This window comes from Mesoplodon mirus, assembly GCF_964341445.2.
Source record: "Mesoplodon mirus genome assembly, chromosome: 6".
NCBI lineage: Eukaryota > Metazoa > Chordata > Mammalia > Artiodactyla > Ziphiidae > Mesoplodon > Mesoplodon mirus.
The window spans coordinates 26,626,731-26,639,079 of NC_138982.1; the positions used below are offsets into that span (position 1 = coordinate 26,626,731).

The window sequence follows — 12,349 nt, forward strand, 5'->3', positions numbered from 1 at the left end:
GAAAGAGTTAAGCTGTTGTTTTAGGTTGGAACAAACTCTGTCCTGGTCTCTAGTTTATTTGGGGCAGACCCTGCTTGTAATGCAAGATGGTTTAGTGTAGCAGAAAGAAGACACAGCCTGGAGTCCAATCGACCAGGACTGATTTCTTGTTCTCTCCTTAAAAGCTAATGTACCCGAGAAAAGTTAGTCAACCTTTGCCTCTGTTTATCAACCTATAAAACAGAACTCCAAAACTGAGCTGATGTGATTCCTTTTGAGATTAGTTGATATATGTAAAAACACACAAAACAAACAAACAGAAGAATGCCTTGTACATGTAGGCATCCAGGGACAGGGTAGCTATCAATAAGGATAATACATGCAAGCAAAATTTCCAGGTGTGACAAGGAAAGTAAGATCTGCTGTAGGGTTTACTCTGTGATGAAGAAATATATCTTGCCCATATAATGTCCTATTTTCTCTGGAGAATTTTAGTTTGCTTGCTTTGGTTTTGTTTATATTAAATCTTCAATATACTGGATGATCCTGGATTTGAACCAAATAAAAGTACCGATATTCATAGCTTTTGATCTACAAAAACAGCTATTTTATATGTTTTAACCCAATACAACTCACCTCTAATATACTCACAGAGAAGAACCCTTGGGAAAACTACTCTAAAATAGGGAACTTGAAACAAAGTATATGCTTTGCAATCATCTTGTTTAGAGGTTTGTGGAAACTAATTCAGCCCAAGCACAGTTCTATGCAGGCTGCACCCAGGAGGGCAGTGAGGCAGGGTACCAACAGCAAGGTGTCTAGAAGAGGCCAGGATGGGGCTGCTACTATTCCTGACATTCACTGGCCATGCGCTGTTTAAGGTTAAAGGGCTTAACCATCCTGAGACTCAACCTTCCCCTCTGAGTAGAATTCCCTGCCATCAAGGTCACATATGGGGAGTGTCCAGCACGGTGCCACAAATAACAGGCTCTCATAAACGATGGACATTAACAGCTACAACAAGAAGAGGTCAACTAAATTCTCTTCGATTTGTTTGCACTGGGAAACAGAGAAAAGTTGTAAAAGGAAAGCATTTGCTCCCTTCTTAAAGACTACAATAACACAAATGGAGACAGACAGGGGAAAAAGCTTTCCAAATCACTGCATTCTGGTATAATTGTTTCCAACACTGTGATGGCATTACCAAAAGGTTTTGCTTTTAGAAGAAGATCTATACATACGAATTCCAGGAATGCTTTCTATAGGGATCTGCCGGACTCCATCTTTAAAACAGGAAAGTCCCGGGTAGACTTTCCGAATCTGGGCTTGTTTTCTTTCTATCAGCTTTTTAATGATCTGTAAAGCACAAGAAGAAAATATGTTTAGTGACAGAAGTCTGTGGCTACAGTTTAAGTCAGTCTAAGGAGTCATTTTCCTAACAAAATTAAGTCTTCAGGAAACAAAAGGGTGAATGCTATTAAACAGTAAGACATGAAAGCATTCTATTATACCATGCCTTTAATGTCATTCACCCAGCCGTCTTTGAATACTTGTCCCCTGCCATTGAAAAGAAGCCAATACTGAGAGAACACACTGCCCCAAGGGCCCACTGTCCTCTTTAGCATAAGCGCCAAATGCTCTGCTCCCTCCCCTGGGAGCCTCAGCCTCAGCAGCCCAGGCAACGTCTGAACCTCTTCACATCCCATGACCAGGAACTGTTCCCTTCTACTCGAGGGGCAGACAAACTCACGAAGTCCCCAAAGCCTGGGAGGACGGTTCCTATTATTCACATTTTTCAAGGCTTGAGCCCCAACCTATGCTGTCTGCATCTAAAATGCAGCTCTAATGAGCAAAGGCAACACAACCAGGATGGGGGCCACCAGAACTGATTAGGGAATTTTGAGAGGTGTCCATTTGTTTTATAAAATAATTCCTAATGCCCTGAGGTAACTATTTCCAGAGCAGTTTTCCCTTTAAAAAAGGAAAGGAAAAAATAAAATAAAATAGCCCTCAAAAATCACCATCTTGAGATTAACCATATCATAACTGAATTTTGGAAAACACAAAACAGTAGCAGTCATTCATCGAATTCACAAAGGAAAACAAAAAAGTTCTAGTTCCTAACTGCTTGATCTCAGACATAAGGCTGGTAAATGCCATAGCATGAACGCATAATCTTAACAATTAAACATAGGACTTCATAAAATGAATGGGACTGGCAAAATATATTCCTGGTAAATCTACTCAGGGCTGTCCAATAGAAATATCATGTAAACCACTCATGTAATTTAAAATCTTCCAGTAACTACTTTAAAAGAAAGAAAAAAAAGTAAAAAGAAATAGGTGAAATTTTAACAATATATTTTTATTTAATCCAATACATCTAAAATATTATCAGTGCAGCATATGCTCAAGAGAAAAAAAATATGAGATATTTTACATGGTTTTATTCACACTAGGTCTTCAAAATCAGAGTGTATTTTACACTTACAGCACATCTCAGTTTTGACTGGCCACGCGGCAAGCACTCAATAGCCACGTGTGGCCAGTGGCTACCACCTGGGACAGAGCATATCTAAAACGATGCTCTGCATTTGTTTGTAAGTCCAAGTCTTTTTAAAAAAGAATCCCTGGAAACAACCTAAATGTCCATTGACAGATGAATGGATAAAGAAAATGTGGTACATACATACAATGGAATATTACTCAGCCATAAAAAGCATAAAATAATGCCATTTGCAGCAACATGGATGGACCTAGAGATTATCATACTAAGTGAGGTAAGTCAGACAGAGAAAGACAAATATATGATATCGCTTATATGTGAAATCTTAAAAATTGATACAAATGAACTTATTTGCAAAACAGAAACAGACTCACAGGCACAGAAAACAAACTTATGGTTATCAAAGGGGAAGGGGGGGGAGGAATAAACTAGGAGTTTGGGGTTAACATATACACACTACTATATATAAAATAGATAAACAGCAAGGTCCTACTGCATAGCACAGGGAACTATACTTAATATTCTGCAATAACCTATAATGGAAAAGAATCTGAAAAAGAATAGATGTGTATAACTCACTTTGCTGTATACCTGAAACCAACACAACATTGTAAACCAACTACATTTCAGTAAAAAAATTTTTTTAAAGAAAGAATCCCAATGACAATTTCTTATATGAAGGCCTTCAGAAAATATAATTTCAAATATAATTTTGAAAGTTTTTTCTCTTCACCAAGGATGCCCTCAAATGTAACAGCCTAGCAGGTGGCTTCCATACCCTCAGGTAGCACCCTTGAGGTGACTGGTAATGGAGGTGGGGCGCAGGGGGCTTCACAACCTCTCTGAGCCTCTGAGGATCACTTTGGAGAAAGAAGACATTTCACTTCCGTTCCAGTCTCTTATCTTCACCTCCCTAGAAAATGTCTTCACTTCATCACCATGTTGTCATCTTTCTCTACTCAAATCCATCTCTCATTCCACCACTGTTGGTGTTAGTCTTCCCAAACAGAAAATTGGGGGAACTCCCCCATCTTTACTATTTCACCAAGTTTTAGCATGTCTTCCTACAAAGATCCCATTGCTTTTCCTCACTCTTACTTTGGCCCCTCCAAGCCCAGTCTCACGTAGCCTCACATGTGAACTGAGATTTAAGAATTACCCCCACTTCCCAGCCCCCCAGACACACCCATACTCAGTCCTGCCTGCTCACGGCCTGTTCACACTTTCTCAAGTAGTGGCCTTCATCACCCACACGCCTATGGTCCCAGGTGTGCAGATACCCATGAATCCACTTATGTTGGACTCTGAATCTCTGCTCATGCTTGATTCCCTTCCAGGCCACCCCGTTCTAGACACATGTCCCATGACGCCACCTCCGAAGATGCGAGATGATGCTAGGGCCGCTGCATCCCACCCTGCCTTGGAGTCCTCACTCCCCACAGCACTCAGCTCCCACCCGCCACTCCACCTGTGCAACTGCACTGGTTCTCTCTCCACCCCCGCTAACCACAACCACAAGTGACTGCTCTGTATGCTTCCACAGCGGGGAAGACCCTCCATCTCCCTACAATTTGTTCCTTCCCACTATTCGTCCCTACCTTCCCCAAGGGGGTTTCCAGAGCTGGAATAAATGACACTTGTAAAAATCACTTGAATTCTGTGGAAGAAGATATTATGTGAATCCAAATACCTTCTTAGGGTGACCTCCGATCTCTCATGCATTCAGTGGTGCGCCTGTTAGGGAAGGCTGGAGGCTGAGAGGGAGGTGGAGGGGGAGGAATCCAAGGGGAGAGAAAGGGGAAGGGGATGGGGCGCTGTCTTCTCAAAAGCTGAGGCTTTGCTGCCATCTAAAACAGCTCTGCGCAGAGGGCTTCCCCTGCATGCAGGAAGGGCCCACTGATCTGGACTCTGAATTTGCAAACCCCGCAGGGGGCATCCTGCTCTTGGCTTCTACTGCGGAGACAAGCTGGAGAAGAATGATGAGGAGCACGGTGACAGGGGACAGCATGAGGACGGCTGCCCTCGGCTGGCAGCCTCTGACGGCTGCACAACGGGCTGCGAGTTCAGACCTGCTCATGAAGCCCAGCCTGCTGTGCTTGTATTAACTCTCCAAGCACCCTATGTGGAATTCTGTCTTAGGCTGACGTCTCTGACCAAGAAACAACAGAGGTTGTTTTTATTTTCTAATTTAATAAAAGCCTTTTGCTCACTTCCATGGGAAGCATAAGAACAACTCTGAGCTACTTTAAGTAAAAGGAAAATACTTACTGAGCACCTACTATACACCAGACACTGCGTAAGGAGCTTTACATCTGTTATGTCAGTGACATCTGACAAGTAACTAAGAACTGGGATCAGGGAAATGAGCAGAAACCAGAAAACAAAGACAGGTTTAAGGCAAAGGTCTTTTTTGTTACTCGCTAGAGAAAAGTACACTCGAACGAATAACAGAAGTATAAAGTGGGACTGATGTGGGGTGACCCAGGTGCAAGTTCCCAGTTTTTGAACTCCAAGAACTAGGGGGACCAAGGGGATGATCCTGGGCTTACCACATAAAGTTCATTCATTTAATAAACGGCTTCTGTTACACTCCCCTAATTATGATCTCTGTATGTTTCTTTTCCCTTAGAGAAATGTAAAAATTACTATGTAGTCAAATCTATCAACGTTTCCCTTTACTGCTTCTCTTTTAGTTCATATGCATAAAAGACTTCACCCCAGCATCAGATACCAAATCACTTGGTACTTCCCTTGGCAGTCCAGTAGTTAAGACTCCACGCTTCTACTGCAGGGGGCGTGGGTTCGATTCCTAGTCGGGGAACTAAGATCCCGCATGCCATGCAGTGTGGCCAAAAAAAAAAAAAGAGTCCTCTCCAGGTAACAAATCACTTACTATCTGGAAGTATAAGCCTTCAGAACTTACAATGCAGAAGGAGAGGTGAATACAACCTAAGATAAATATGGAAGGTAATGACTAACTGAAATTCAAATGAGTGGATCAAACTAGTGCTCAAGAAGTTCGAAGAGGAATGGAAAACAGGCGGAAGCGGTCCCATCTCTATCTGTGTGTGTGTGTGTGTGTGTGTGTGTACACGCATTGGGAGAGGAAGTGGGTAAAGGATGAAGATACCAAGCAAGAGGGTTAAAGCATCAGTAACAGCCTTTGGAGATCAGTTTAGAAAGGGAAATAAAGAGGTGGGTTTGAGAAGGATGCATGAGGCCAGCAGGTAAGAGGCCTTGAAGGTGACATTAAGATTTACTATCATATTTTACAAGTTTTGTATTTTACACCAATTTAACAGGTACTGACCCCCTGAGAAGTGGCGATTTAGAGAGAAGATAAAGGATACCTTCAAAGAAGAAATCTAGACAAAACAGAGCAAACCGAGGTCATGGTACCCAGCAGGCCCACACCCACAGAGCCCAGGGATGCACACTTCACCCCAAAAGAGACTGGTCTGCGCAGACCAGTCGGGTTCCCCCGAGTCAGTCATGTACTTGCCTCCTTCTGCTTCTTAATGATGACAGAAAATTCCGTGTATGGGATCTGTGGATTTAGCTCACATCCCATTAAAGTGGCTCCCTCATAATCCTTGATGTAGCCAACATATTTGGTTTTAGGGATTTTAATTTCTTTGGAGAAACCCTGCAAAATCAATAATTTCATTTATACAGGCTTGTGCATCAAACATCCTCTCTGAGTGCTAACTATGTGCTAGGCCTGTCTTGGTGCCCAGCACAGGTCAAAGCTCTCATCCTATTATCCTGGGGAGAATTAGCATGCAACCCTTCCAAGAAGTTCAGAAACATCAAAAATCAACTGTGCAAATAGGAAGCAATTCAACATAAAAAATAAACCTAGTAAAACACAAATAATATTAAAAAGTCTTTAATAAAAATGGCTATTAAGTAAAAATAAGGTTTAATTTTGCATTAAACTGCACAATTTCTCCCAAAGTAGACAGGGGGCCTCTAGGATGCTCCACAATCAATAACTAAAATTGATCTAAATTCTGAAAGCAAAATTTGTCCAAAAATATAGCAATAAGAACCTTGGTGTTGAGGAAATGAAACACCTACTTGATAGGCAAAAAAATTCCAGACGGATTTCCCTGGTGGCGCAGTAGTTAAGAATTTACCTGCCAATGCAGGGGACACAGGTTCGAGCCCTGGTCCAGGAAGATCCCACATGCCACGGAGCAACTAAGCCCGTGCGCCACAACTACTGAGCCTGCGCTCTAGAGCTCACGAGCCACAACTACTGAACCCACGTGACTAGAGCCCGTGGGCCACAACTACTAAGCCTGCATGCCTAGAGCCCGTGCTCCACAACAAGAAAAGCCACCGCAATGAGAAGCCCGCGTATCGCAACGAAGAGTAGCCCCGCTCCCCGCAGCTAGAGAGAGCCCACGCACAGCAACGAAGACCCAACGTAGCCAAAAATAAAATAAAATAAATAAATTTGTTAAAAAACAGAAAAACTTCCAGACCATCACGACAGTGGTTGTTTCAGTGATATTAATGTTTTGCAGTATATTCATTTACATACTTTAAGCTGTAATAATATAGTTATACAGGGCATATAGTCATATATATATATATATATATATATATTTTTTTTTTTTTTTTTTTTTTTTTTTTTTTTGCAGTATGTGGGCCTCTCACTGTTGTGGCCTCTCCTGTTGCGGAGCACAGGCTCTGGACGTGCAGACTCAGTGGCCATGGCTCACGGGCCCAGCCGCTCCGCGGCATGTGGGATCTTCCCAGACCGGGGCACGAACCCGTGTCCTCTTCATCGGCAGGCCGACTCTCAACCACTGCGCCACCAGGGAAGCCCTAGTCATATATTTTTAACGACTGTCTTTATGGTGCCTATTTCAAATTTTTGCAGAAGATTACTTGGACTTTAAATTTCCTGCCTCCTCTTTCAGCAAAAACTTATTTTCCAAGCAATTATTGACATCAGCCTCAAAGAGGACCACAGACAAGTCATTTAAGAAGCATGCCTGAGATTTCATCTCTACAATGTCGTGACTGCCTAGGAAAGCTGACACTCAAGCCCCCAGTAAAACAAACCCACTGAGTTCTCTATAGTGAGTTTTATTATGAAAGTCACAAAGGCATCCTAAAGAATGAGGAGAAAATAAATAGGAGGTTACTTATCTGACATCAGAGGAGTGAAAGCTTTCTAGTCATATAAGGACTTGTATTTTAAAAAGAGGTTAATAGATTTTATGTAATAAAATCTTTAAAATTCTGTACATTAAAAAAAATCCATAAGCAATATGGAAAACAAATGACAAATGGGAGAAAAATCATAAAATAAAAGGTTACTACCTTTATATATATGAGTTCTCATAGATCAATATAAAAATAAATATTTTAATAGAAGAAGAGGCAAAATGCAATGAATTGGCAATTCAAAAAAAGAAGAAATACAAAGGGTCAATGAACAAGGAAAAACAAGTCGAACTTCACAATAATCAAATAAATGCAAACATGCACAATTTGTCACCTAGGAAAGGGGTAAAAAAAATTTTTTTTTCAATTATGAACTTGTTTCCTGAGCTCCCTTATACATTGCTGACAAGAGGAGAAATTATTTGGCAGTGCAGAACAAAACCTTAAATACTTCTGGAAGTGCACATTCACACATGGACACTTACTTAAAAAAATACCTAAATGTCCCCCAAATGTGGTATTGGTTTAATAAATTATTCTCCATTTATACAAAATTTCAGAGAAGCATCAAAAATCATATTTGGAAAATCAGACTATATTAAGTTAAAAATGTAAGTGATTAAATTACATGCAATAATGAGCCAATTTTTGTATTTATATACAGAGAAACACACACAGAGAAAAAATATTAGAAGGGTATCTGTCAAAATGTTAACAGTAAATTTCTCTGGGTGGTAGAATTACAAGCAATTTTTCTTCTTTTCTTTGTGCTTCATTTCATTTTCCAAAATTTCTACAGTAACTATACATTACTTTTGTCATCAGAAAAGTAAATGCAAAATGTTTAGGAATTTAGAATTACAAAGCACTATTAAAAAATATGTAGCAAAGTATAATCCTCAGAGTGCTGAAATGGAAACTTCTGACAGAAAGAACTAAGATGCAGCCAAGCTCCCAGCCGCCTGTGTGCTGTTGGACCAGGATTGTTTGGAACCCTTTGTAAACATTAGAATTTCCTCTCTGCTGTCATAAATGAAGGTCTTCCAGAGACTGAATCTATTTCTCTCATTCATGGAGAACTCTAGTCCCCCAGCAATGGGAATTTCTCCTTAACCTGGGGATAGCACATTTTAGAATGTCAGGATGTAACATTACACTTCACTTATAGATGACGTTCATTCATTCACTCAACAAACATTTATTTAGTACTTACAATATGTTGGTCATACCCTCTAGTCCAGACTGAAGCTTACCTCTTGCTTAAGGCTTGCAAAATAAATGGATGCCCCTCTTATAAGCAGAAAACAGTGGGGTGCGGAGGGTGGGTACTTATTTGCATGAAAGCTACCTGAATGCATATTAAGAAAAGGAATGACAGAACAGGGTTGCACGTGAAAAAAACCCACCTGCTTCTTGAAATATCCAATTGCATATTCATCTGCATAGGTGAGAAAGTTCAGGATGTCATGTTTTATGTGATATTCCTTCAAGTGGTTCATCAGGTGTGTTCCATAGCCCTGTGGGCAAGTCAGTATGCAGACAAATATATTAGATTCTGGAGAAAAGAAAGTCCCATATTTTCACTGGGAAATACTGGCCAATTTAGGAGTATGTATTGCCAGTATAACACCAACACCCTTCTTGCATTTCTGAACTTTGAAAATGAGCTGTAAAACAAAACAAATTCAAAATCCTTGAATGGAGATGCAATCATCTTTTGAAAATACAAGTTTCTGGCTCTTCGAAAAGAACACACCAAGGCTACAAGCTGCTCATTCAGTCCTAGAGATTACACGTTGAATATTAATAAAGAGGTTTTTGGAATAAATACTGATTATGAATTTCTGCTTATGTTTAAAGTATATGAGAACCTGAGATGAAAAGAGCAATGTAAATGAGAAGGGCTAATCTCTACTAGAATATTAACTAATCCAGGTGTTTCCTGCATACAACAAATCAGCAGTCCTTCCAAAGAACTGTATCATCACATACATAGGGTTTTCAACTTGGTCTTATCAGACCTTTCCAAGCAAAGTCTGAAAAACCCCGAACCTCTGAGTGAGCCAGAAGACATTAGGAAGTAACTAAAAATAGTGAACAATGTTAAATAAATTAATATTGAAATATGAAAAAAAAAGTAAGTACCAGATTTTTTGGTGATGTACAATGCTTAAAGAAAAATCTATAAATTTAAAGGGATGGTTTTAGACTCCCATAAAAAAGAAGATGAAAGTAAACCCAAGCATCCAGATACAAATATCTTCACATCAATATTTTATAATTTGGTGACACACTTTTCTAAAGAACTCAAACATGCTCATAGGTATGTTATCATGGAACTATAGGCCCACAGGGGAGAAGGATCTTTGGAAGTCGTCTGGTCTAATCCTATCCCAAGTGACACTAGAAGTCTCCTGCCATCTACCTTGGAAAGGTGAGCTGCTAGAACACCTCCAGTTTAGGGTGCTCGCTCAGTCCTTAGACCAATTAATTTTCAACCACGGTTATGGTTGGGAAGTTCTTCCTATGTTCACCTGAGATCTGACCCCTTGTCCCTTCTACCTATTGACCTTAGTTCTACTCCTAGAATAACAAAGACTGGTCCCTGCTTTTAACAACTCTCCAAACCCTTGAAAATTATCCTCCCTCACCCATGCCCATTCCTACCTCCCAGGTACTAAGCCAAGCTTCAGTTGTTCTTCATATGGCATGATCGGAAGACCCTTTCTCAATCTAGTCACACTTTTCAGGGTTTTCTCCTGTATAACAGGAGTCCCCAACCCCTGGGTCGTGGACTGGTACCTGTCCGCGGCCTGTTAGGAACTGGGCCACACGGCAGGAGGTGAGTGGCGGGCGAGAAAGCGAAGCTTCATTTGCTGCTCCCCATCGCTCCCCATCACTCACATTACCGCCTGAACATCCCCCCCACCCCTCCCACGGTCCGTAGAAAACTTGTCTTCCATGAAACTGGTCCCTGGTGCCAAAAAGGTTGGGGACCGCAGCTGTATAACAATACCCTTCTAAAGCATGGATCCCAAGACCAAGTATAATAATATTCAGGGGACAGTCTGTCCAGTACATAGGAGAAGAGTATTACCATCTCCCTATTCTGGAAATTATTCTTCCATTGATATTACCCATGGACATGTTAGCTTTTCCCAAACATATCACAACACCGACACATTGTGAGTTGGAATAAAACTTGGATAAAAAGACGAATGAAATCTCTCTCTTCTTGAGAAGATAGTAAAATGGGGAAGACAGACATACAGAACTCATAATTACATATACAAGTGGCTGTTCAATATGGTAGCCACTAGCCATGTGTAGCTTTTGAGCAATGAAAATGTGACAAGTCCAAATGAGACATACAAGTGTAAAATACACACCAGGGGAAAAAAACTCTCATTAATGACTTTTAAACTGACTACATGGTGAAATGGCAGTATTTTGGATACATTAGGTTAAATAGAAAATATCAAAATTAATTTCACCTGTTGCGTTTTACTTTTTTTTAATACGACTATTGGAGATTTTTAAATTACACATGTGGCTTGCATTTGAGGCTCACAGATGTATTTTTATTGCACAGCACTGGTACAGAGTGATGTATTTGTACCTATAATAGAGAAAAAGGCTATAAGATATTTAAGAGGGAGAAGGAAAAGAAGATGTGCAAGCTAAGCCTTAAAGAAGTTTTGTCAAGTGGTAAGAAGATGGACTGGAAATCTAAATGTAAGGAAAAATAAACCCACACAAAAGTATTATAAAAAGATACAGGAAAGTGGGTTTATAACCTAGGGATGTAGAAAGGCTTCTTAAAGAAAATATAAAATGTGAAAGCACAAAGGACTGATTATTAAGTAGACTACTTCAAAGTTTAAAACTTCTTTTACAGATTTCATAAGCAATTTAAGATACCATAAACAAAATGACAAAATGGGATGGTATAGATATACAAGATATTATAAAAAATTAACATCAAGCATGCATAAATGATACCTTCGATAGGATCAATACAAAAAAAGATAAATCATCAAAGGAACAGGCAATAAATATAACCAAGAAATTAAAAAAAAAAAGATGTTTGATCCCAATAGTAATCAGAGCACTCCATCACGGGATGCAATATTTCACTCAGCAATAGGCAAATTTCTTTAAGGTTGACAATACCCAGGGAAATGGTACTCTCCAGCACTTTACCAAAGTGTAAATTGGTAAACCCACTGAGAAGGGTGATCTGGAAATAATTTTTTAAATTGAGACTCTGGCCATAGTCATTCCTACAGTGATGCCACTTTTCAGCATCTAGAAATCATTTCCAAACAGAGCACCGTTAGTGATAGAAAATAACTGGAAATAAACATGAATGCCTTCCATAGGGAACAGTTACATAAATTATGGTCCATCTACATTAGGCAAATCTATATAAAAAGAATAAAGTAGCTCCATATTAGCACTGTCCAATAGGGATTTCTGCAATGATGGAGATATTCTTCATCTATGCTATCCAATATGGTAGCCATTAGTCACATGCAGCTATCAAGGACTTGAGTGACTAAGGAACTGAATTTTAAATTTTATTTAATTTTAATTGATCTAAATATAAATTTAAACAACCACATTTATGTACTAAAGTTGAAAGATCCCTAAGATATAATGAAAGGTTTTTTTTCAATTATG

General features: G+C 39.8%; 1 protein-coding gene across 2 annotated transcripts in view; it reads right to left on the bottom strand.

The window, feature by feature from the left end:
- KAT2B (lysine acetyltransferase 2B) overlaps positions 1-12,349 on the bottom strand; it is a 104,308-nt gene that overhangs the window by 6,527 nt on the left and 85,432 nt on the right. For both annotated transcript variants that reach the window (XM_082624855.1, XM_082624856.1), the window contains exons 12-14: positions 9,073-9,183; positions 5,988-6,131; positions 1,221-1,335 (exon numbers count right to left, since the gene is read on the bottom strand). In XM_082624855.1, coding sequence (XP_082480981.1) covers positions 1,221-1,335; positions 5,988-6,131; positions 9,073-9,183 — 370 coding nt within the window. The remainder of the gene's footprint in view (positions 1-1,220; positions 1,336-5,987; positions 6,132-9,072; positions 9,184-12,349) is intronic.